Source organism: Panthera leo, chromosome A1 (genome assembly GCF_018350215.1).
Source record: "Panthera leo isolate Ple1 chromosome A1, P.leo_Ple1_pat1.1, whole genome shotgun sequence".
Classification (NCBI taxonomy): Eukaryota; Metazoa; Chordata; class Mammalia; order Carnivora; family Felidae; genus Panthera; species Panthera leo.
Genome location: NC_056679.1, coordinates 106,485,934 through 106,511,127, shown reverse-complemented (window position 1 = coordinate 106,511,127; position 25,194 = coordinate 106,485,934). Strand labels below are relative to the sequence as shown.

General features: G+C 41.5%; 1 protein-coding gene across 1 annotated transcript; it reads right to left on the bottom strand.

Moving 5' to 3' along the window:
- Nucleotides 1–4,544: 4,544 nt before the first annotated feature.
- Nucleotides 4,545–22,486, bottom strand: ISOC1 (isochorismatase domain containing 1). Its single transcript, XM_042934358.1, has 5 exons — nt 21,811–22,486; nt 12,361–12,480; nt 12,056–12,259; nt 10,310–10,426; nt 4,545–5,661 (listed from the first exon to the last, which is right to left on the bottom strand). Exons 1-5 carry the CDS (start codon nt 22,111–22,113, stop codon nt 5,515–5,517), a joined length of 891 nt encoding a protein of 296 aa, XP_042790292.1. The 5' UTR covers nt 22,114–22,486; the 3' UTR covers nt 4,545–5,514.
- Nucleotides 22,487–25,194: the final 2,708 nt, after the last annotated feature.

The window sequence follows — 25,194 nt, the reverse complement described above, 5'->3', positions numbered from 1 at the left end:
ATTCCAATCAAAATCTCCACCTCTCCACTTCTAACCAGCTCAATGGCCTTGGGCAAGTTACTTAGTCACTCAGTTCTTCAGTTACATCATAGGGATAGGAGGACTGAGTTCATAGACACAAAGCATTTTGGTATACCTGACACATTTCCTATGATGGGAACTCAAACACATGTTCAATTTAATTCACTTTCAAAATGTGCAGCATAGAATTTACAACTGTAATGAACCTTACTCACGATGGAGTGTAGTCCATTCTCTTCATTGTGCAGATGAGAAATTTGCTTCAGGTGCCAGAGCTATTAATGATGAAGCCAGGTGTGACCTCTCAATGCATTACATAACCAGCAGCTACTTTTCCAGTAAGAAAACTCCCCATTCTTTTTCCTGCCAATGCCCTTCACTGACAACCCCGACCTTTTTTTTTTTCCCACATGTGAGAAGGGTAGGTGATGAACACATGCACACACAATGTTGTGAAGAAACGATGTTGTCTATCTGCATGAACAAATTGATGAAATCGAATACTGACATCCTAAGATATTTGGTTCTGCCGAATTCTCTAAAAGAATAAAGCACTTACTTATTGGCACACGAACTATATGACCAAGTAACTACTAACATTTGAGTAGCAGCCAACAATTTTCATGGGTGTTCTTCACAGGTATCATGCATTCTTTCCAGGGTCTTAGTCTCTGGGACAAAAAAAAAACCCCTGCACATTTCCAACCTGTAGTTTACAAAGCATTCCACACTTTCAGCTGAGGCTGCCAAAGAGCCTATTCTGAAAGCACAATATGCATTTTCCAAAAGCCCAATTCAGAGCCACATGTGTTCAGTATACGTCAACAGTGAGTACTTGTGTATTAACTGTAGGTTCTGAGACACATCCCCTTTCATTTCTTGCATTTAGTGCCTGAAGAGGGAGGAACAATTTAACAAGGAAACAGCTGCGAGAACAATGAATAAATCTAAAGCCTAGTGACTTTTAGAGTATGGTAGTAAAATGTACTGTGCAACTAACAATTATATCAAGAAATGAAGCCTCCTATGACAAGTGTGCTCTAACTTGACTTGCTGTGCACTCAAGAATACAAAAAGCCAACGAGGACAATGAAAAAGCACAGTATTAATATGACGGGCTAGAAGACGTACATTTTTCCTTCCTGCCCCACTTTTCTGGAAACACATAAATAGGAGCTAACTGGAATATAAAATAAAAACATTATTTTATTCTCTTGATAACATCCCACTTATTTCCTTCCTTTCTTCATGTAAACATGATTACACATTAAAATAAGATAAAATAAAATCAAGAATTATTAGTTTCCTATTGTTGTGTAACCAACAGTCACAAGTTTAGTGACTTAAAACAAGAAAACGTATTACCTCACAGTTCTGTAGATCAGAAGTCTGGGCACATGATGGCTGCATTCCCTGCTCAGGATCTCCCAAGGCAGAAATCAAGGTGTCAGCAGGACCTCATTCTTGTCTGGAGCTCCTGGAGGAAAATCTTCTTCCAAATCGTACTCACGTTGTTGACTGAATTCAGCTCTTTTGGCTTGCATAACGTGAGTCCCTGGTTCCTTTGCCAGCCACCTGCATTTTGAGGCTTGTGATCCCCTCATCTTCAAAGTCAGCAGCCGACTCTCTCTGGGGAATCCCTTGCACACTCTTTTGTCAGGAAGAGCCAAGTCCTTTTTAAGATCTCCTCTGAATAGATACAAGCCACAAAACCCAGCCTCCCTCTATTGAGGGGCACTGATTTGGGGCACCTGGGTTGTTCAGTCAGTTAAACGTCCAACTTCCGGCTCAGGTCATGATGTGGCGGTTTGTGATTTTGAGCCCCGAGTAGGGCTTTGTGCTGACAGCTCAGAGCCAGGAGCCTGCTTCGGATTCTGTGTCTCCCTCTCTCTCTGCCCCTTCCCGTTCATGCTCTCTTTCCCTCTCAAAACTAAACATTAAAAAACTTAAAAGAATAAAAGATGCACTGATTTGAAACTTGAATCACCTGAGCAAAACCCTTTAACACCATACTGACCTTGGGTGTTTAACTGCCTGCCTGGGAGAAGGGGCCTCTGCGTGTTCCCACACCAAAGTGGGAACTCTGGGCGCCATTTCAGAATTTTGTTTCCTACAGCCGGCAAATCAGGAGTATACTCTACTCAACAGGAATTAACAGGTTATTTTTACTTAAACACCATTTTGGATTTCAATCTCTTCTAAAAACAAACTTTCTTGTTATCTGTTCAGACCTAAAAGAAAAAGAAAAGCAATGTGGAAGAATTCTAAAAGCCAATTTCAATTATTTGGAAAATCCATTGCAATCTCATCTAAGTAATTGATATTTCTCATTACGGTAGCCTAGTGATTTTTAAATTCTTTTTAATCAAAGGTTAGACGTTGACAAAAATGCTCCACGGAGGATTAAGGAAACATTAATGATGTGCAAATATTGATGTGTAGTTACTTGACAATGAAAATAATTTTACATTATTGGCCATCCTCCCGAATTAGTGAGAAAGCCACCTGGAGAGAACACTAGATTGAAGACTGCAGCACAAGAAAAGCTGTAAGCATGGGAGTATCCCATTAGCTCTGCTAAGTAAAGGGTGTGTTTTATAGACTGTAACATGTATCCCTTTTATTGTTTTTCCCCTCTCCTTCCAAACATCTTTATAGCATTAACCACTCATGTCAGGAAGCACAAGACGATGTGTTAAACGAAACCTGGTTCCCATTCTACTATGCCTTTAGCCATCTATGCATCTTTAGAAAAGCCATTTATCTCTAGGCCTCATTTGTAACATAAAACCATTTTAGAATTTTTTCTTAATTTTAATGTTTATTTATTTTTGACAGACAGAGAGACAGAGCATGAGCGGGGGAGGGGCAGAGAGAGAGGGAGACAGAATCTGAAGCACGCTCCAGATCATGACCTGAGCTGAAGGTGGACATTCAACCGACTGAGCCACCCAGGTGCCCCAAACCATTTTAGAATTTTAGAGCTAAAATGGGCCTTTGAGATCACGATCTTCATAGTTTCAGCCAGCTCTAGTCAAATTTATCCAAACACCAACTTTTAAAAAGGGAAAATTTTCCAATTAGAGAAATGTGATATTTAAATTGATATAGCAGGTTATTTACTTTCCTGGTTGGAGAAGGTTATCACTTTTATTACTTTTAATTTTAAAGTTCTGCAGATATTTTCACATTGTGATAAATGAAGCATCTTAATCCTTCTCCTAACCCCCTTACAGTTCAATACACTGAACTATGGTTCTGCTTATGTTCTCAACTTCATTATTTACAGCAGTTAAAACAATATTGTTATCCTACAAAACTGTAGACACTTCCAAATTCAAAGCCTAATGTGTTAAAATCAGTTCAATCTTCCCAGAATAATAAGGCCGTGTGACCTTGTTTTGGATGATCTGCAAGAAAGAAGGGACAAGCCAGATTCACAATTACTCTGAACTTCTGTTTATTGACATTCCTGAACCTTTGACATAACCTATTTCAATTTACATTTACAGAGAGGCTATGATACATCTGATTTTGTATCGGACCAGAAATTTCCCACGGGCATCTTTTTATCCTCAGCACATAGTATGGTGATTAGAACTTAGCAGGTTCTCAAAATACATTTTTAGAATGAGTCTAGAAACTGCACAGGTCCTGCTTTCAAAGAGCTGACAATCTAGTGAGAAAGATGGATTTTAGCCCAGTGACACCCAGTTCAGGCTTCTAACCTACAGAACGGTAGGAATATTAAGTTTGTGTTGTGTTAAGCCACTAAATTTGTGGTAATCTGTTATGGTAGCCATAGGAAACTAGGGGATCAGGGAATTAGTTTCAGCTCTGACAAGGCTTCACTGTGGTGGTATTTCGGGAAAAAACAAAGGGCCTGGGGGGGGGGGGGGGTGGAAACAGAGGCGGGGAAACAGGTGTTGTTGATTAAATCCTTGCTCTGAGCAGAACTGGTGCAAAGTGGCCTTTTATGTGGAAATGCAAAATGTCAAGCCCTACCCCACACCTACTGAACCAGAGTAAGCAGTTTAACAAGATCCCCAGGTGAACTGCATTCTTATTAAAGTTTGAAAAGCACTACGTTGAAGTTATTAAAAACTATTTTAGAATGTGCAGAAATCTTTGATTCTTCTTTTTTGAAACCCAAATTTGCTGGGGGAAAAAATACTCAACCACACCCACAACAAGACAGCTGGCTGCTGTCTGTTACAATGACAAAAGAAATATAAACAATTCAATTACTCTTAAATAATGAAAAGGCCCTTCAGTAAAATCCATTTGCCCCACCTGCAAAGGATTTTCCTTTGACAACTCCCTTTGGTTGAGAGATTTTAAATGTCAAAAGTTTTACACCTTTAAATAAATACTCGAATGCCTGGTATAGTACTCATAGAGCTATATTGTGGGGAACAAAATAATTTCATTCACATAATACACTTTCTTTAATTACTTTAATATAAAAGACAGCAATGTTCCATATTTCACATAATATAAAAAAAAGTTTTAAAACCCTCTAGTAAGTTTTTAAAGAAAATAAATTTATTGAAGAGTAGCAATGACTACAAAATTAATACTACCAAATCATTACTCAAGCCTTTGCATTAATTGTAATATTTGGAGGGTAGGAAGAGAAAATATCAAATAAGAATATGGACACTGAAAAACTCGATTTTACCCAGGCTTTAACTCTTTGCTAAATCTGGTGCATATTAGAATATGTATTCAAGATTGCTGTAAACACATTCAGCCAAAGTCAGCTCGTCACTAATTATACAGTATTGTAAATCATTCCATTTACAAAATTAAAACAAACAACGGCCCAATGAGTCTTTCTAGGTAAAATATCCCAGTAAAAAAAAGAACATTAACAGAATTTGTGATGATGACTAGAACAAGAAAATTAGCATACTCAAGAAAGAAACATAATTATTCAATATAATTTTGTTTGGTTAGATCAATGCAACTCACTCAAGTAAGATGACTGCATTGTGAAAGAAAGGGGTAACATGATCCAAAGGCCTGTTTTAAGTTCTCACCTAATAATCTTCTTTCAATCAACCTGTAAAGTAAAAGCACAGAATCCATACTACAACATAGATTTGAATGATACTACAAAAGTCAAACCATGATCGGCATATTTTTCTTTACAGTGCACAATTTAAGAAAACGTCACAAGAGTATTCACTTTAGAAAATAATGATCTGTGGTACAGTAAAGACAAAACAGGCACCTCCATTATAATTTTTAATAAATAAAAGCACATTAAACAAAAACAAAAAGAAAAGGAATAAAGCAGCACCTGAAGCCTTCAACACTGTAACTAAATGCTGGTACCCGAAGGGTCTAACTGCTTACGTTTTACTAAGAGGCGCAAAAGAAGAGCCAATTTTTGACTTGAACGTTTTAATTCTAGTAGAGGCAAGAGCTTGTCTGGGCTTACAGTCCTGTCACCTGATGCCGAGGAAGAGACCAGTCCTTCAAACGTCCTTATACTTTGGAAAGCAGGCCTGACTCTGGGGCGCTCGCCTTAATTAAATTCTGAATTTCCTTGAATTTTGGATGGTCTTTATCTGCCACCAGCTGTAGCAGAACAGCCTCACTGGTCGTCACTATGATCCCAGTTCGAGCAAGACGCTTAAAAGAAAAAAAAGATAAGGACAAATCAAGAACTAAGCATGACAATGAACAGTATATTACAGAAGCAAAAGCAAGGGTAGTACACAGTTAATTAGCGTCCTCTAGTAAAGCCATGGTCCTTAGTCATACCATCAAATTCACTCATGGAGACAAACCAGAAACCCATTATGATTACTCTCTATATTAGTAATACGGACAAGAAATAAGCAGAAGAAAACACATAGCTAATATTATGATTTATATGTACCAGGGAGGAAAGGAAATCAAGACTATGAATGCACAACAATGATTTTTATTTTTTCTCTATTTCCAAACATGTGACCTACAGCATGTGTGTCCTTCCTGTAAATAAGAAATGACCAGTGGTAGAACACCTTCAAGTGAGGGCACCTGTGTGGCTCAATCAGTTGGGTGTCCAACTTCGGCTCAGGGCATGATCTCACGGTTCATGAGTTCGAGGCCCACATCGGGCTCTGTGCTGACAGCTCAGAGCCTGGAGCCTGCTCCGGATTCTGTGTCTCCCTCTCTCTCTGCCCCTCTCCCACTCACGCTCCGCCCCTCTCTCTTTCTCAAAAATAGATAAATATTAACAAAAGGAAATTTAGAAAATAAAAAAAAAAAAGAAGACCTCCAAGCAAGGTCTAGGAATGTGCCCCTGGGATGATGATAACAGAACCACCACCACTGCCACCATCATAAACTTCAGAATTACTAAACACGAGTATAAAATTTAAGGCTGTCTAAAGTTTCACTGACAGGTCAATGAATGTCCTGGCCAAATTGCCCCAGGGGAACCATAATAAAGAACCAAGGACAGAAATCTCAAGGAGGGAAGGAAGAGGGCAAAGAAGACAAAGTCGAGAACAAGGCAAAGAGTGATCGAGAACTGAATGAGAATTCTAGAGTAGAGAGGTACTCTTAGATGTCTCTGTTATCAGAAACTACAGGGAAAAATCTGGCCAACTGCTATCCCAAGAAACATCTACTAAAAGAACCATGGAAGACAGGTGGTTAGAAATAATTCCTAGGCAGGTCAGAAGAAAAGACCTAGATCAGTCACTCCTCATAAAGAAGGAGTCCCATGAAGAGCCAGGACATCCTTGCAGAGTGAAGGTTAATCCTTCAGATGACTGTAGATGCACCTGCCCAATTTTCCCACGGGCAGAGCAACCCCTTCCTTTTTAACCCCAAGGACGCAGCAGGGAGTAGGAGCCATAGCCTACTCTTCAGAAAGCAAGCTTGGACTCAACAGCCAGTGTGGAAGGGCACGCAGAGCAGCTGACAAGAACTCTAAAGAAATGAACAAACAGCAGAGTTACGTAGGGAAGAGGGAGGAAAGACAGCAAGCGTGCTACACTAGTACTCTTTATGTTGAGACAAATAACCCAGGTAAGTTATCTCTGAGTTTCTTAAAGACTTCTGGAAGCTAATTTCCTCCTCCTTGCCTTTTAGTCAACTTCTGCCTACCATACCAAAACCCTAAGAAATCTCCAGGGCTGTGTGCTAGCTTCGGAGACAAGGGCAGGGGACAAATATGAGACTGGATGCAGCGCAGCTGTGTGAATGTCTTCAGACGCAGCTCCCTCCCTCACTAGCTGGCGGCCCTGCCCAGCCTTCCTCACTGACCAAGGTTCAACCAGCAGACTTTCAAGGATTTGCTCTGAATCCCAATCACATACTTTCAGTGTCCGCAAAACTGCTTTACACTCAAGAGTGCCAACAGAGGTCAGTCCTTGCTTATCTCTCTAGTTCCTTAGTGAGGCAAGAAGGACAGAGAACTGTTTGTTCCCAGATGGAAGGAAGAAATCAGATGACTCCTGAAGAAACCAGCTTTCCCTAGTGCTCTGCTGACCACAATCTGCTTGACCGCAGGCCAACAATCCTCAATCCTCAGTGACGCTGAGGCGGGTCACCGTGGCGGGAATAGGCTGGAATGCTCGAAGCACAGAAACACATATTAGTCAACTGAAACCTACACAGTGTTACTTAGCTCCAAGATGGAGATATGGCCAGTAGTAACTGGACTCAAGACTAATCAAGCCAAGAACCTGTATGAGGGAGGCATGGCTCAGCAATGTGCAAAGCTTTTAGAACAGACTCCCAGACCTTCCCATGGTGCCTGCCAGCCCCAACTGAAAGGTACCTGAGCAGAGAGAGAAAAGCACCAACTTGTCCAGACACAGGCAGGTTCGTGTACAACAACAGGAGGTGTGAGAACACCTACAGTACCGGTCCCAAACTCTCTTTCTTTCCTGGATTCAAAAGGGGCAGTTAAAACTGCACATCTTTAATGCACACAGATATATAACTTATTAGGCCTCTGAAATTCATCCCCTACACTTTGCAAAAACAGTCCAAAGAGGCCTCCGAAAAAGAAGTTACTCTGATCCACAAATCTCCAAATGCAAGGGCACAAAGCCATGACAGCTTCAGAGAGGGCAAAGCGCAAAACAAAGACAAAACCCAGTACATTTCCAACCAACATCAACAAACCTCCACAAGTACAAGGGTATCAAGTTCCAGAGAGGGTTTTCTTCTCTTTTATTTTGATTTACCCTACCAATTATTAGTTGAAAGAAACAATGCCTGACAGATGGCCGGTGCTCAAAATATTTTGTCGAATAACCCACATACCACAAACTCTGGCACAGAAGTTTCAGTAATAGTAATTATAAATCATCTTAGTATAATAATCTCAACGGGGAATATGGGGAGTTTCAGGAATTCCTTAGGTAGTTGTGTTCTAAAGGAACAGAGAAGGAAACTGGCCCGACTGCTATTTAGCTTTCAAAGTCACACGTTAAAAGAAAGATACTTAACATTTCTCCCAATAAATGAGGTATAAACTACAACACCTCAAATATAAAATTAAGAAAGACTAAGAGAAAATTGTGCAATGTGGCATGCCTCCTCCATCAACACCTGACCTCATTCTTTAACTTTTCAACCTCCACGCTGCACCCCAAGGCAGTGCTGGGGGCTCTGTCTCTGCCAAAGCCACCCACACCAGATTCTTTCCTTCCCTCCTGAGAACTTCTCACGACTGGTCCCTTCTGGGTATTACAAGCTGATGTAATGCTTCTACGTTTCAGAGAAGACTAACCTCATAGAGACGATTATAAATAATAACAATTTATTTAATAACAATAATAACAAGCAGCTAACCTGTGTTTACTGTTATCAGGCACTACACTAAATGCCATCAACACATTATCTCATTTAACCCGCAGCAAATCCTGCCATGTAGTGGCTATGACTATTTCCATTTCACCAGTAAGAAATCTGAGGCATATGTACTAGCTAAACTGTCCTTGGACACAGATTTACTAAATGTCACAACCTGCATTCAAACCAGTATTATCATCCCTCCAGTGTTTTGACTCCTCATCACTGAGATGAGACTACTTCTGAAAGAATGAGTAAATATCCTGACTATGTTTTTAGTCTGGTGAGAAAACAGAACTGCCAACAAACTTGATAAATGCCATAATATAAAGACATGTCTCAAAAACTAACTTGAATGTATGACAAAAGTCCTTGCAACTTATAAGGAAGTAAGATTTTTTTTTTTTTTGGATGTTTGTAGTATTCCAAGTTCTGGACCTCGGCCCTCCTAGAGAAGGGATGGCCAACCAGGGCCTTAGAACAACTGCTGTTGCCAATTCCCCAGATGCCTCTGCATCAACCCTCTGCACTGACTTTTCTCCTCTCTTCCCTCTGACTCTTTTTCATTTGCCCTACCTCACCACCCTTGGGCACACTGTGAGCTAATGAAATGATTTAGCAATCCAACAGAGAAAGTGGTTCACAGGCCAGCTTGTGCCCCAACACTGGAGGATCTCAAAAAAAAAAAAACAAAAACAAAAAACAACAATTTCTATTTCCCGTTCTCAACAGAAATAATCAGTTAAAAAACTTGCCAACTCAATCCACATGGACATTACTCTAAAATTATTACAGAATTAGAATTAAACAAGAGAGAGAAAGAGAACAATCCACAATGTGGAGTGAATGTTTCAAACAATTATGTGGTAGTTTGCTTCTCAACAGGAAGAGAAAATGCTTACAGAAGACGACTGTTAAGCAACCTTGACAAAACATCACTGATTCCCTGACTATGATCCAACCTGACACGCTAGTGCAGACAGCCAAGAAACAATGTGTCTGAGTGGTGTCCACAGGCAGTGACATACCTCCTAGTCCCAGAGATTCACATGTGAGGAAGCTTAATATAAGCAGAGTCAGTCTTAGGCCCACCACACCCTAGTTTGGGGCTACATCTTGGCTGAGTTAAACCAAGGTGGGCTATTTTTGATTTGCAAATCTCTAAATGGTTCAGACTAAGCTTTCTGGAATACCTCTTAGAAGTTCAAACATCAAACCAAAACAAAGTCCAATGGAAGATGTGCAAGAGCTTTTGGTATCACTAGAACTCCAGACCTCAGGAGACAGAAGATCTAAAACAATATGGTGGCAAGACCTCAAAAGTTGGTCAGCACACGACTCTGGAAGTCAGTGAGTCCGCTATGGTCAGAGTACAACTCAAACTGAAGAGGTAAATGCTTCATTGCTGTGAAGTACTCATTATTCTTCAAATTAATTTGGAAAATTTGACCAATCATTTGTTTGAAACCAGGACAAGTACCTCAAGAGCAAACATCCGGTCCATCATGCTTCTCGATGAGGTGGCATCAGCAACGATATGAACCTCAATACCTCGGCCAACTAGTTCCAGAGCTGTTTGCTGGATGCATACATGAGTCTAGTAGGAAAGTAAAAAATCATACGTAAAAACGCAGTAAAGCATTGTACAAATGTGTGACACCATGATAAAGCAGAAAGAATACTACAGCTCTCACGACCTTGTCCTACACCTAGATTTGCCTCTAACTTGCTAGGTGCTCTTGAAAATAAACAGCATCTCAGGCTTTGGTTTCTTCATTGTAAAGTCAGGAATTGGATTATATCAGGTTTTTTTCACACTGGGAACTTGAACATATTCTTAGAGCTCTGTGAGAATTTTTTTTTTGTTTTTGAAGATTTTCATCTGTCATCTGAATGACCTTCATACGACTGACTACTACCACTCGGTTTTGATGCCACTTGCAGTCGGGTTTATTTCTGAACTCACACTGAGTGCCTAACACAAAGAATGAGTCAGCAGTCCTGCATATTGAGAAACAAGTAGAAAAACTAAGTTGTTACTGGGTACCCAGTAGTAAAGGTAGGCCAAGTTAAAAATAACAAGTGACAAAGGCAAAAAATATCCAGTATACAGCACAAGCAGATGTACTCTATAGATTCCATTTTTGTAAGTACTAACTTGTAACAATTCATTAGCAGAGAATACAGAGTAAAAACATGTCCCAACAATAACTGGGTTATATAAGCAATGAAAGCACATTTCAGTAATACCAGGATGCCAACCTTATGTGCACATGACAAGTGAGCTTTGGAGAATTATCAACTGACATTTCATTAAAATTAGCACTGGAGGACTGTTCAAAGATGATTTTGATTAGGCATGAGGTAGAACAATGATGAATGAGCAAAAAAAGTGCAGAAGTCAGCAACAGTATTTGGCATGACATTAATACAAACAAGCTTACCCTATATTGTCATTATCGAAGTCAAAATACAGAAATATGTAACGTATATCTAAACCCTAGGCTACATCTTAAAGCCTACTGTATAAATCCTACCATCAATACATCATAGGTGTATTAAAGTAACACTATTTGGGCTGCATTGTTTTTACAGTTTTCATAACTTTTAAATTTAATTCAATAGTTGTTTAAATGCTATGAATAAATACATGTATTCCATTCATAGATATCCAAAAAAAATCAAAAAATCATTTTAATCAGCATTAAGAATCTATGGGTTTTCTGTTCCTTTAAAAAGGTATATAAGCGATCAAGTGTGAAGGACAATGAAATACATGATTTCTATGGTTTTTTCTACAGCAAAAACATGACCAACATGAAATCCTACAACACATAAATAAAAATAACGCCTTTAATAAAAACATGCTCCAAAAGTAGTTAAAAGGAAAGGCGCAACAATCAATCAACCCACATTCAAATTCAATTCCATCCCATAACCAGCAGTATGACCCTAGGCAAGTGGTACAACATCTGTATTTTCGTTTCCTCATCTACATAACAGGGGGAGATGAAAAGTACTTAATTGGCTCAGAAACTCACTGGGGAGTGTTTAATGAATCAACAGATGCAGATCACTGCCTTGCACACAGTCAACACTTAATAAAGGGTGGCTATTTTTCATCATTACTACCGCCTACCACCTAGTCTATCTACAAAACGGCACTGTGGACATATCAAGATTTTACAAATGACATTGTACCCAAAACATAACAACAAGTACTTACTTCTACTCCAAATAACACAACACTCCTGACTCCAGGAATCTCTGCTAACGCTGCTTCTACTTCTGGCAATACCATTGAAAACTTGGTCTTCGGAAGTACCAATTTGACACCTGTTAAATCAATTTCTTGAACAGTGCTTCCAAGACCTTTAGGATACTGTTCTGTTACAATAACTGGAATTCCTAACATCCGGGCCCCTTGTAACTGGAAAAAACAAACAAACAAAGACAATTAGTAATATACAATCTGCATATATATAAATGTATATCATGCTTCTGCAAACTGGAAAAAATAAACAAACATACCAATCTTTGTCCCACACTAATTATATCCCCAAAATATTTGATGGCTGGTCTGAATCGTTCCTGCATATCACAGCAGAAAAACACAGTGCTTGAAGGTGTAAGATTTCCCAGGGTGGTGAGCTGAGAAAAAAAGAAAAAAGAATGATTTAGCACTCGTTATACAACGACATTTATTTTCAGTGGAGGTCAATGAAGGAGAAAAGTGTTCCTACTGTTTGACCCAGTAAGTCAATTTCTACCACTATTATCTAAAAGAAATGATTCGAATTACAAAAAAAAACAAACAAAAAAAAATTATCCAAAGATGTTCCCTGAATTGCTTTCAATAGTGAAAATTAGAAATAAACCAAGGACCAACAATACAGAAATGACTACACAAATTTTAACACATTCACATGATAAAACATTTTTTAGAGAACCAAAATAACATATGCAAATAAGTTTTCAAAAAATTTGAGCCATCTACAAAGAAATGCTCATAATCTAATGTTAATTTTAAAAAGAGAGCACAGTTCAATGGTATTTCAATAATGTAAAAATACAAATAGAAGATAGAAGCAAATATAGGAGACTCTTATCAAGAAGAAGAAGCAAATATATGAGTATTAACAAGTAGATACCACTTTTATCTTTAGTGGTATGACTGTTCGAGTGACTTTGTACTTTATTATCTATGTGCTGGTCTGAGGCACTCTGGCATCAACCTTCCTTTGGTGTGAACTCTACAAACATGCAACACCAAGGTCATGGCAGAATGGGTGTGCCATCTGTAATTCGAACATTAGGTACAGGGTTTTCCTACTTTGCCAATAGAGTCTGATTAAAATAAATATTCAGTCATCTTAAATTATACATTCTACCATTAACTGTTTTAACGGGAGTTAGCAATGTTTTTTTCTTTATGGTTTTCTTATATTCTCCAAATGCTATTTAAAAACCCTTCCCGATAATATTTAAAAATACACACTGGGGTGCCTGAGTGGCTCAAGCATCTGACTCTTGATTTGAGCTCAGGTCATGATCTCACAGTGGCGAGATCGTGCCCCACATTGGGCTCAGCACTGGGGCGTGGAGCCCACTTAAGATTCTCTCTTTCACCCTCTCCCTCTGCCCCTCCTCCACTCTCTCTCACACGCACTAAATAAGTAAAATAAAAAATAAAAATGCGCACTGCTTTTGTAATTGGAAAAAAACGTTATGATAGTAAACAACTTAAATTTGATGCTGGCAATGCTTACAAGTATGAAAAGTAACAATGAAAATAATCTGTAGCAGAGACTAGAAAACATATATCTAAAAAAACAGAAATCCACTGGGCAATCCACTGGGTGGCTCAGTCAGTTAAGTGTTTGACTCACGATCTCTTCTTTTCAGCTCACGTCATGATCTCACTGTTCATGAGCTCGAGTCCCACGATGGGCTCAGCGCTGACAGTGAGGAGCCTGGTTGGGATTCTCTGCCTCTCCTCTCTCTCTGCCCCAAAAATATATAAAAAAACTTAAAAAAAAAAAAAAAGAACTCCAGGCTTGCTGCTGTCATCAACACACGAAATATCAAGATGCTGTTCTCAGGAATAATTTCTTAGAGTTCAAAAAAGAAATGCAATAAAATGATGCCAAACACATCACCACCGTTAAACAGACAGACATAAAGGTGACACTTGCTTTCTTAAAAAGATTCATCACCATCAGGAAATTAATGAATTAAGGTTAAAAGCAGGCATTAGATCACCAAGCTTTACGTTAATTACTATAGTTGGGCTACAACTTGGGCCCAAGATGGATTTACCAAAAAGTAAAAACCACTGTTGAATATAAGAATTTAATGTCACTCATAGATTCTTCAAGGCCCATGCTTCTTTCCTTCCTACCTTCTCTAATTTCAGAGAGCATATATATAAAGGAAGCAGCCCGGTCCTGAATGAACCCATACTCTTCCTCTTACTAGCCACCTCCTAAGCCTCCCCTCTAGCTACCCTGTTTTGCCCTAAAACCACCCATAGATAATAGCTGTTAATAATTTCCTAAAGAAACCCACGTCCCAATCACATGGTGGTGGCTTCCCCACCAGCCTGGCCCTAGACCCTGCCTTAGTGTCAGTGCCCAGGGCAACTTCTCAGGAAACAACTGCTACAGGAATTAAATGAATCATTAAAAGGAATCTTTTATCCTGAGTGGTATGACTGTTCTAGTAACTTTGTACTTTATTATCTATGTGCTGGTCTGAGGCACTCTGGCATCAACCTTCCTTTGGTATGAACTCTACAGACATGCAACACCAAGGTCATGGCAGAACGGATGTGCCATCTGTAATTCTAACATCAGGTACAGGGTTTTCCTATTTTGCCAATAGAGTCTGATTAAAATAAATATTCAGTCATCTTAAATTATACATTCTATCTTTAACTGTTTGCTTACTTCAATTTTAATGCAGGTGTCATGCTTCCATTTTGGTCCTTTTCCAAAGCAGTATGATGTATACAGAGGTACTCAGGACACAATTTTAAAAACCAATCACTATATATGAATATGTACTTTAAATTCTCAGTAAAAATTAAATTTTGGCTAAAAGGGCTCAAAATCCAAGTGGGTCCCTAGTCATCCACAATGTGTTTAGGGCACACTACAAAATGCAGCTGACCCACAACTGGTCTGCTTCAGATTACAGCAATGCTACTCAGCCATTCTCGCCACTCCACGGCTATGAGAGCAGGAAGCAGGCAAAGTAAACGGGGAAAGGCTTACGTGTGCTGGATGGACACACACTATCATCCTTACAGCTCATACCTGCTGTATCTTCAGCTCATGGATCTCATCTCAGATAATGGACAAACTCTGTATACATTCCTAACACGGTTAGTTGTGCGGACTCTAAATTCACAAAAGGTTATAAATGGCAAACCAGAAAGGAAACTGCTGGAGACAGGCAAACTGATATCAGCAAGAAATGATAGATGACAGAGAAAAGATTCAAAATACAATAAAAGCAGATCACAATTCAACTAGTTCCACACTCTAGCCTTCTAGTGGAGGAGTAACAGTATGTACATAACGTATAAACTGGGACAAGATCATTTTAGAGCACGCTCAACTCAGAGAATGTTAAATTATGTAATACCCCAGGACCACAATACTAAAATGGTCAAAATACTCAATACTGGGATATTGAAAGGAATAAAACCTTCCCTACCCAGAAATCCTAAATATTGAGAGCTGTGGTCTCCTGGGGTTTCTGTTACCTGGTGCTTCCCTCTATCTCCTTTCAGACTGTGAGGTATCCTGTTCCAGGCAAGGAACCACATCAGATATATGTCATAGTCATCAAAGACTGGGGACGTAAGAAAATGCAGCCATAAAATCCTCACCACCTTGCAAAACCCTTCTAGTATAGGAACTTACCTGCAGGCCTTCAGCAAACACAGAGAGAAACCATAGAGATAATGGCAAGGCAGATTATTATGCAGCGATGATTTGATTATAACTTAGTTAATGAAAAATGCTCGGATAGCCTTCTCCAAGCAAGTCAGACTTTAACTCCTGACACCCCCTAGGACATGGTCTGCACCAAGTAACTTGCTTCCTCAAAGTAGAATATAGAGGGAGTATGGTGACTTTGTAGTGGAAAAACCTGGTAGACATTGCCTCAGCCAGGTGATCAAAACTGAGATAATCTGTGAGGTCACATTGATAGTATATAAGATAAAATGTGATGACAACAACCTTCATGATCTGGCTCTCAAAATCCCAAAACCCCATGTTTAGCATTAGAAAAACATCAGATAAACCAAAACTGAGGTACATTCTACCAAAATATCTGACCAGTATGCCTCAAAATTGTCAATGACATCAAAAACAGTACAAGTCTGAAAAACTTTCATAGCCCAGGGGGACCTCGGAAGACATGACCACTAAATAATTAGAATCCAGCAATGGATTGTGGAAGAGAATTTGCAGGCTAGCAAATTAAAAGTGGTCTTGACCAAGTGCCATCCCAAGCAAAATACAACTACAGATCGATGCATATTCAGGAATCATGAAAAACTCACATATAAAAATATATGGATGTATACATACACACCTTCATATATCTATATATCTACAAACAACCCTGTATATACACATACAGGTAATACGTATTCCAATAAATATTTAAATACAAAAAATTGATTGGAGCCAGTAGCTTCCCCAACAAAAAAGTGTTCCAATATAAACTGGTGACCACTTTCTTAAGAACCGTCATAGCTGTTATTTGACCTTAGATTTCAAAGACAAAAAACTTTTCATCCCCAAGTACATTATAACCATTAACATGACACTATTTTCCCCTCTTCTAGTGAAAATGTGTTCTGACATTTTCTCACAATGGCTGTACATCTGCAAGGAACCTGTACGTCCCATGCTGAGTGCCTCAGGGTACTCAGGGCAGACACATACGGGGAGGATGGCCTTGCTTAGGGATGCTCTGTGTACCAGTTCTGTTCTTCCGTAAAAGTAATACACAGTGTTATATGTTAAATTGTGTCCCTCAAAATGCATATGGTGAATTCGTAACCCCCAGTACCTCAAAGAGTGACTTTATTTGGAAAGAGAATTACTGAAAATCTAGTCAAGATGAGGTCATAATGGAAAAGGGTGAGTGCCTAATCCAACACCACCAGTCTCCTTATAAAAAGGGGAAATTTGGACGGAGAAGGCCTTGTGAAATTGAAGGCAGAGATTAAAGTAATGGGTCTATAAGCCAAGCAATGCTAAAGACTGCCAGCAAACCACCAAGAGCCAGGAAAGAAACATGGAACAGATTCTCCCTCACAGCCCTCAAAAGGAGTCAGCCCTGATCACTGGCCTCCAGGACTGTGCAGAAACAGATTTCTGTGGTATAAGCCACTCAGTTTGTGACACTTTGTTACAGCAGCCTTCCAGGGCGAACTACTACAGTGTGTAAACTGTGTACCTTTAGGAATGATTAAAGTTTGGAATTGTAGTGGTGCCTGGGTGGCTCAGTTGAGCATCTGACTCTTGATTTCGGCTCAGGTCATGATCCCACGGTCGTGGGATTGAGCTCCACCTCAGGCTCTTTGCTGAGCAAGGAGCCTGCTTGAGATTCTATTCTCTCTCTCTGCCTCTCTCACCTGTTCTCTCAAAAAAAAAAAAAAAAAAAAAAAAAAAGTTTGGAATTGTAAATATGATGTGTTCAAAATTGTAGGAGTCTATTACAGTCACAAGATAGGCATGAATGATGTGCTTGGGAGAGAGTCCAAAGGGGTAAAGGGTATCATTATTTCACTGAGAAGTGTTTCCAAGCAAATGTGATTACCACAGTAACAGTAAGGCCTTGCTCGAGGACTGACTCCCTGAAAACAGATTTCAGCGATGTGATCCCCCTGGGGTTACAAGGCTCCCTACACCACAGAGCTGTGGGCGTTGGAATCTGAGACCAAATCTCAATTTCACTGAACTCAATTACGTGAAATGGGACAAATCATTAACATTTTCAAACAGCAGTTTCTTAATAAAGCAACCAAACAGCATTTCCCTCAGAGGGCTACTTCAAGGATCCAATGAGCTGCATGTAATCAATCAAAAAATGCATAGTTTCCACTCTGAAACACAGAGTGTCATGAACACACATATTTACAGGTAGCCTCCGGGGCGGGGGGGGGGGGGGTGGATATACAATGCTTTGGGCAGTAATCCAAAGAATTAAATGTTAACTTTTTTGAACGTGACACACACAACCCCACTGAACCAATGGAGTAGAGGCAAACCACACCCTCAAGATCCAGCTGTTTCCCCTCAGCGCCCTGACACTGGTCACCTCCCAGAGATCTGTCAGGCCTGCTTCTCCACTGTTTCTCATCATTATCATTTTCCTGCTCCTCCTACATGCTCCCACGGTCAAGGTTTCGTTATCAAACATTGCCACCTTCAAACCAGCAAGCCCAAGGGGGTACAGCTTCTTTTCCCTCTTCTTTCCAAACCCTGCCTTCTCTCCCTTCCCACCACAAACCCTGGGGTCTCTTCTAGCTAAAAATGTCCATGCCCCCTGTTAAAAACAGTAACAGTAGCAACAAACCTCCAAGAAAGCGAAAGCTGGAGTCAAATCCCCTCCCAATTAACCATCTCAGGAAAGGTCAAAATAACCTTCCCAGGGAAGCCCTTATCTTCTGCCCACACAAAGCTGCCAGAGCCTTCCCTCATATGTACGGAGGCAAAATGGCGTCACTGGCATCCTCCCTAAAATGTCCATTTCTTCCTCCCTTCTGTTTGGGCTCTGCTTTCCCTGGTGACAAGCTGGAAAATAAAGTGGTGGTTATATGGTATCAAATTTACAGGTATTTCCAGGGTTGAATGTTTCAATTAGTTAAAAATTGGGAAACACCTTTCAAAAAATTAAAAACTGGAAGTTATAAAAATGACCTAAATTCCCACCGTATAATCCTTTCATTTACATTTCTTCTTCTGTGTCTCAAAATTCCTCAGACTTCAAGCATTCCGACAAAGCAGAAGACACATAAACCATGCTTGAAACATGAGCAGTCTGCAGCTACCTGAGCTGTCAACGGACACTCGGTCATTTTGACAGAGTGTTTCAGAGAAGACACGCAAAGGTCCAACACTGGCAACGGCAGTCTCAAAGATCAGTCCCCACAGAATTGCTTAACCAACCAGGGTGCAGACAGTATGGCACAAGCGACCACTGTGTTTTACAAGGTCAGTAGCAGTAGCAGTCAGAACAAGCATGAAAGCAAAGTCACAACCCTATGTAAATTGAGAATAAATTCTAGAATATACAGTATGTGAGCCAGGGCCCTCGAGGCTCTAAGGTCTATGTTCAGGAAGAAAAAATAACAAGTTACATTATTTAAGCAGTACATTTGGCCAAATTTATGCTCTCTATCCCTGCTTCTGGGAGAAGGGGCCTGCCATGCCCAGTAGCAGCACCTCAATGATGGGCCATCTTGAGCCTTCCTAAGCGACAGGCATCGATAACAAAGAGCAATGAACACCAGCAAAACAAATGATATTACAAGCTCAAGTTTGTGGCCGGTTTCTATTCAGCGTGATGCTTTCATTAAGCACAAAAAGAAAAGATGAATGCTATAGGCAGCTAAAAGGAAGGCCCTTCCCAGCTCTGCCAGCTCCACCATCACCTTGGAGTCTTGGGCAATTTCCCATCTGTTCTGCTCTTTTGCAAAGTGAGAGTTACGGTATCAGGTAAGGAACAAGAACTGGGTCTTATCCATGTTTGCTTTCACTGTGCCAGGCACTTAACGCTGCCACTCAAATGTTGGTGTCATGAACTCTATGGTCTCATTTAGCTACAAAATGTCCATGTCTTTAGATTCCTAAAACCTAAAGGTTCCTAAAACCAGCTAGGTTCCAAAACCATGTAATAAAGCGTTCATGAAAAGAAATAGCTTCCCCTTCACTTCTCTAAGTATACTCAGACATAAATACACAAAAACAGGCTTCAGAATAGGTTTATGGATATATATGAGGTGTGTGTCCTTCCACATTATTTTTAGGCTAAGGGAGGCACCCAGCGGAACAAGTCAAAGTATGATGAGTACTAAAATGAGATAATATAAAAGAAGAATATTTTTTACAACTTTGAAATATATGAAGTATTATATAACAGAGGCTTAGGAATTCTTGGACTATTTAGTGAAGTATAAATAACATTTTTAACAAGATGGAACAGAATACTGCTATTATTATAATTTTTATTTTAAACATCATCACCAAAAAAATTGTTATCTTCTGTACCAAGCAAAATACTTCAAAAGCCACAAGTGACCTAAATTATATAATGCCTTTTGAGAATGTATAGGATGTTTCTGGTATACACGTTTAATTAAAAAGAGTTGGCATACCTGGGCATTGAATTTTTCAAAATAAAAAATCTTATCTTGGGCAGGCGGGTGGGGGGGAAGACTTACAGATGTGGGGTGGGCAGTCCCTGATTCAGCATAACATCTTATCAGGGAACTGCCCACCCTCCCTCCCAACCACTACAGGAAATGCATCACAAAGAAGTCTGCATCCTCAGGATAGCTCCATATCTCCTCAGTTAGCATTTGGATTCTGGCCTTTATTAATGGATTTGTCAAAGGGGCATCCAACTTCTTGGGTATTTTGGCAGCAATTATCTAAATACACTGACAAAGAAGGTTGCAAAGAGGTGTCAGCCACGAAAACTCTTGAAGACATAAAAATGGGGGTGTAGTAAACACCTACAAACCACAATTCCCAGCATGGACACCAGGGCAAATTCTGGGGGATCAGAGATATCCCTTTAGGATCTCCAGGAATAGACAATGGAATCTCACTGCCTTTGTCCTGTGAACCTAAGAAATTTATCCAAGTAAAAAGTACCTGCTTTGGAAGCTTCTGGCATGGGTGCTGGTGTGACAGGAAACAAGAACAATTCTGCAGCCGAATACAGCTGGAAAAAACGAATCTAGAGAATAATCTTAAGAATATGACATTTGAATATTAAAATGCCTTCTAAGCCTGAATCCCACATTTCAGTTTGGTCTTCGGAAGAAATAGCTTATCAGTTTCTCAACTAAAGAAAAAAAAATGTGGACAGTGTAGTATTTAAAATATACCTTACGTTCTTTCTTTTCAACAATATAAATCCTCCAGTTAATCTTCTGAGAGTAAAAAGGACAGGAGACAAACCCGCACAGTATTACGGCACAGCTTCAAAAAAAAAAAATTTAAAGCTATAAAATAATCCTCAGGTGCATCAACTTTCTCAAGCCAGAAAATCGTGGTCTAGGAAAAGTTGGGTAATTAACAAGGTATTACAGTCCTAGAGTCAAATGACTTTTTCAACGTAGGCGACGCATATATAATCAACAGATTCAATAGCCGGATACCAGGAAAAGGCTACGCAAAGGGTTATTTCACTTAAGGTTAGGGGAAGCTTAAGCTCAAGAAACTGAAAGCTGGGGAGAGGGGGGGAAAGGTCTAACTCCTGAAGTTTGTGTTTCCGCAAGTGGTAAACACAACTCCGGGTAACCCTAAGGCCAATACTCCGCATCAACTCTTTACCCCATTCGGCATGAGCCCAAAATAAAATCACAGCTAGTACCGCACAGCCCTTAGGTTACGCAGGCGGCTGGACGTGCTCCAGGCACACAAAGCTGATGCGGGAGATCGCGGACCACACACGTGGGGGCGTTCGCTCGCGCCGCGACCCGCTGGGAGGCCCCCGCCCCCGCCTCGGGGGCGGACAGCTGCTGACCGTCACCTTCCTACTGGCCCATTCTCTGGGCCGTCCCCGAGGACTGCGATCGCCCCACCGCCCTTCCAAGCCGGCGAGGCGCGCAGGGCCCGGCGCCAGGGCGGCGCGGGGCACCTGAGGAGCGCGGCGGGGGCGGAGACAGAGACGCACGGGGACCGGGAGAAGCGGCTGGGCGCGCGGCCCTCCGGCGGGACCCACCTGGATCTGCAGCGGCACGAGGCGCACCTTGCAGCGCTCGCTCACCGCGAAGCCCTTGGGCAGGTCCACGTACTGACCCCACTCTTCCGCGAAGAGCTGCACTACGAATTTGCGGTGCATGTCGATCTGGTCGCCGTACAGGCTGAGGAACTTCTGGATGAGCAGCTCGTAGCCCGCGCCGTGCGGCACGGACGAGGGCCGCGCGAAGACCGAGAAGCAGAAGAGCACGGGGACCGTGCCCGACGGCGCCCCCGCGCCGCCGCTGTTGGGGAGCGCCGGGACAGCCAGCTCTGCCGCCGCCATGTTCCCCCGAGCGTCTGCCAGCTCCGAGGCCAGCGAGGCGCAGACAGGGCCGGCCGCCGGGGCCCCGCCTCCCCGCGCCGCCCGCTTGCTCTGGAAGGCGAAGGGGCGGGCCCTGGCGGCCGCGGCTCGCGCGCCCTCCTCCGCCCCTCAGGGGGCGGACCGCGACTGAGGGCTGGGCGGTGGGGCCTGGGTGAAGGCGCTAGCTAGCGCCTGCGCCCGCTGCCGGGACCGCCCCCTCCAACCCGGACTTGTCTCGGCTGCCCGGCTGCCCGGCTGCGGGTCTAGTGCGCGGAGGAGGTTTGTGGCCCCCCTACTGCCCTCGCGCCCCGCCCACCTTCCAATGAGCGCAGTTCGCGCGGAGTTTACGTGGGACCCAGGGCTGCCCGGCTGAATCTGCTGGGACGCGTTACCTGTTGGCCTTGTGCAGAGGGTTGCAGTCATTCCTCCTCGAGGCTGGCAGCAGTAATCGCAAAACCTGTAGGTCTGGCTGATAGCCTAAGAAGAACCGCAGGACTGTAATGTTTCCAGAGGGCCACCCGAGGCTCAGAATTTCATATTTTTTCAGTCTCATGGAATACAGTATCTCTAGCAATGAATCTGAGATCTTGGCTTCCCTTTATCTCACCTCAATTTCAGGAAGAACTTGGATTGGGGATGGCACTTGGATGGGAGTAAAAATCGAGACATTATATTCAAACTGAGGGTTTGTTTTTCAGTAAAGTGGATCACCTGCAAATAAAATAATCCTCTGCCTTATGAACACTGTCAAGCACTGTATACAATGAACCGGAATTAGAGAAGCATATACTATGAACTAAGTTTCCTTAACACCAGGTCCTGGGAAAATAGGATCAAGAGTCTAAACATTTTTTAGATAGTAGGGGTTTCCTCTTCTTAGAAGGTAATAACTTTTTTTTTAATTTTTTAATGTTTATTTTTGAGAGAGAGCACGCATGCAGCAGGGGAGGGACAGAGAGAGAGGGAGACACAGAAACTGAAGCAGGCTTCAGCTCTGAGCTGTCAGCACAGCACAGAGCCCCACAATGGGATCAAACTCACAAACCATGAGATCATTACCTGAGTGGAAGTTGGGTGCTTAACTGACCGAGCCACCCAGGTGCCCCTGAAGGTAGTAACTTTTAAGTCAGGGTTTCTCAACTGGAACTGTTGATATTTGGAAGGCATACTACTTTTTCATGGGGGAGAGTTGGTGGGAAGGGGGGCTGTGGGGAAGCAGTACCTCCTGTATATTTGTAGGATGTTTAGCAGCATCCCTGGCCTCTACCGAGTAGATGCCGGTACTCCTGGCTCCTTCCGGGTATTCATAATCAAAAGTGTTTCTAGATATTGCCAAATATCCCCCAGGGGGCAGATTTGCTCCCGATTGAGAACTACTGCTTTCAAATAATGCTAAGACCATCATTTGGCCTTTATTGCTTACTTATGCCGAAACCACTAAAAATAATGTGTTTTCTGGTTTCTCTTCAAACTTTGGGAGATTCCATTAAAAACTCTTATTATCTGAACCTGTCAAACCCAAAATAATGTTTTGGCAGCTATTACTCCATTGAAAGGTCTTCCATATGCAGATGTGAAAATCTATGCTAATAAGAGTGACAGTTGCAAAGCTCCACTGATGCCCTAGGAAAAGATAAGGAAAAGATAATTTGCAATTAAAAGCTAAATGCGAAAGCCAGAGGCCTATTTGGTAGCATTGAAAGAGGCTCTTAATTCCTGCAGTAGGAAGGCAGGGAATGCTCAGGACCAAGAGTAGGAGTTAATATTAAACGTAACAGAGCTCTAAAGAAGGTTAAACTCTTATTAAACATTACATATTTTCTATGCCAAAGCCAGAGCCCTCGTTGGAAACTGGACCATGACACATGGGATAGGGTTGATGATGCTCAAAATCATGAGTCCTCAGATTCCTTAATGACACATTCCTCCATTTTATTTATTTATTTTATTTATTTTTTTTTTGAAGACAGTGCAGAGGCTTTTCCTTAACAAGATGTGAACTCCCACCAGGATTTCCCTACCATCTTTTCTCCTGGTACTTAGGCCCATAACATAGCCTTAAGTAACAGCAAAACTAGGCCACAGATATACTGGGCCTAATAAGGAAGGAAAGGGACCATATCCCAAAGCAATAAGAGAATCCAAAGGAAGAGCTGAGAGATTCTCTGTAACACTGGGCTACGAGGACATGTGATCAAAGATGTAGAGCAAAAATGTTATCAGTTAAGAAACACTCTACCAGCATATAAGTTTTAACACTATGGTAAAGCTTTGGAGAGATAGACTGAACACAGTGCATATAGGGTAGCTCCTACATGAGCCATACATGTACCTTTTCAACCCAAAGCTATGTTAACTGTTTTTCCCTCTGTCATAATACAGAGACAAACTGGCAGAACATCACATTTGTCCACTATATTGTATCATCCTGTTAATTGGACAAGATGAACAAAAAGTAACTATTTGTGGAAGTCCTTGGTAAGACACAAGAACTCCAGAAGAGAGAGAAGCTCTGAGAAGTTTTAGGGGCCCACAACAAGGAGATATGGGATGGTGACATGAAAATGTTTATATGGGAAGGAGCACCAAGTGTGACAATTTTCATGTTGCATGGTAATGCTCACTCAAGAGGATCCACTATAGAAGAGACACTATACCAGCAAGTGGATAGCCAGAATACAAAAAGGACTCTTTTTTTTAATGTTTTTATTTTTGAGACAGAGACAGAGTATGAGCAGGGGAGGGACAGAGAAAGAGGGAGACACAGAATCCAAAGCAGGCTCCAGGCTCTGAGCTGTCAACACAGAGCCCAACACAGGGCTTGACCTAACAAACCCTGAGATCATGACCTGAGCTGAAGTCAGACATTTAACCTACTAACCACCCAGCAGCCCAAAAAGGACTCTTTCTAATGAGTGATGAAAAGATGACCCAGTTGGGGTGCCTGGGTGGCTCAGTTGGTTAAGCCTCAACCCTTAATTTTGTCTCAGGTCATAATCTCATGGTTTATGAGATTGAGCCACTCGTCAGGCTCTGCACTGACAGTGTGGAGTCTGCTTAGGA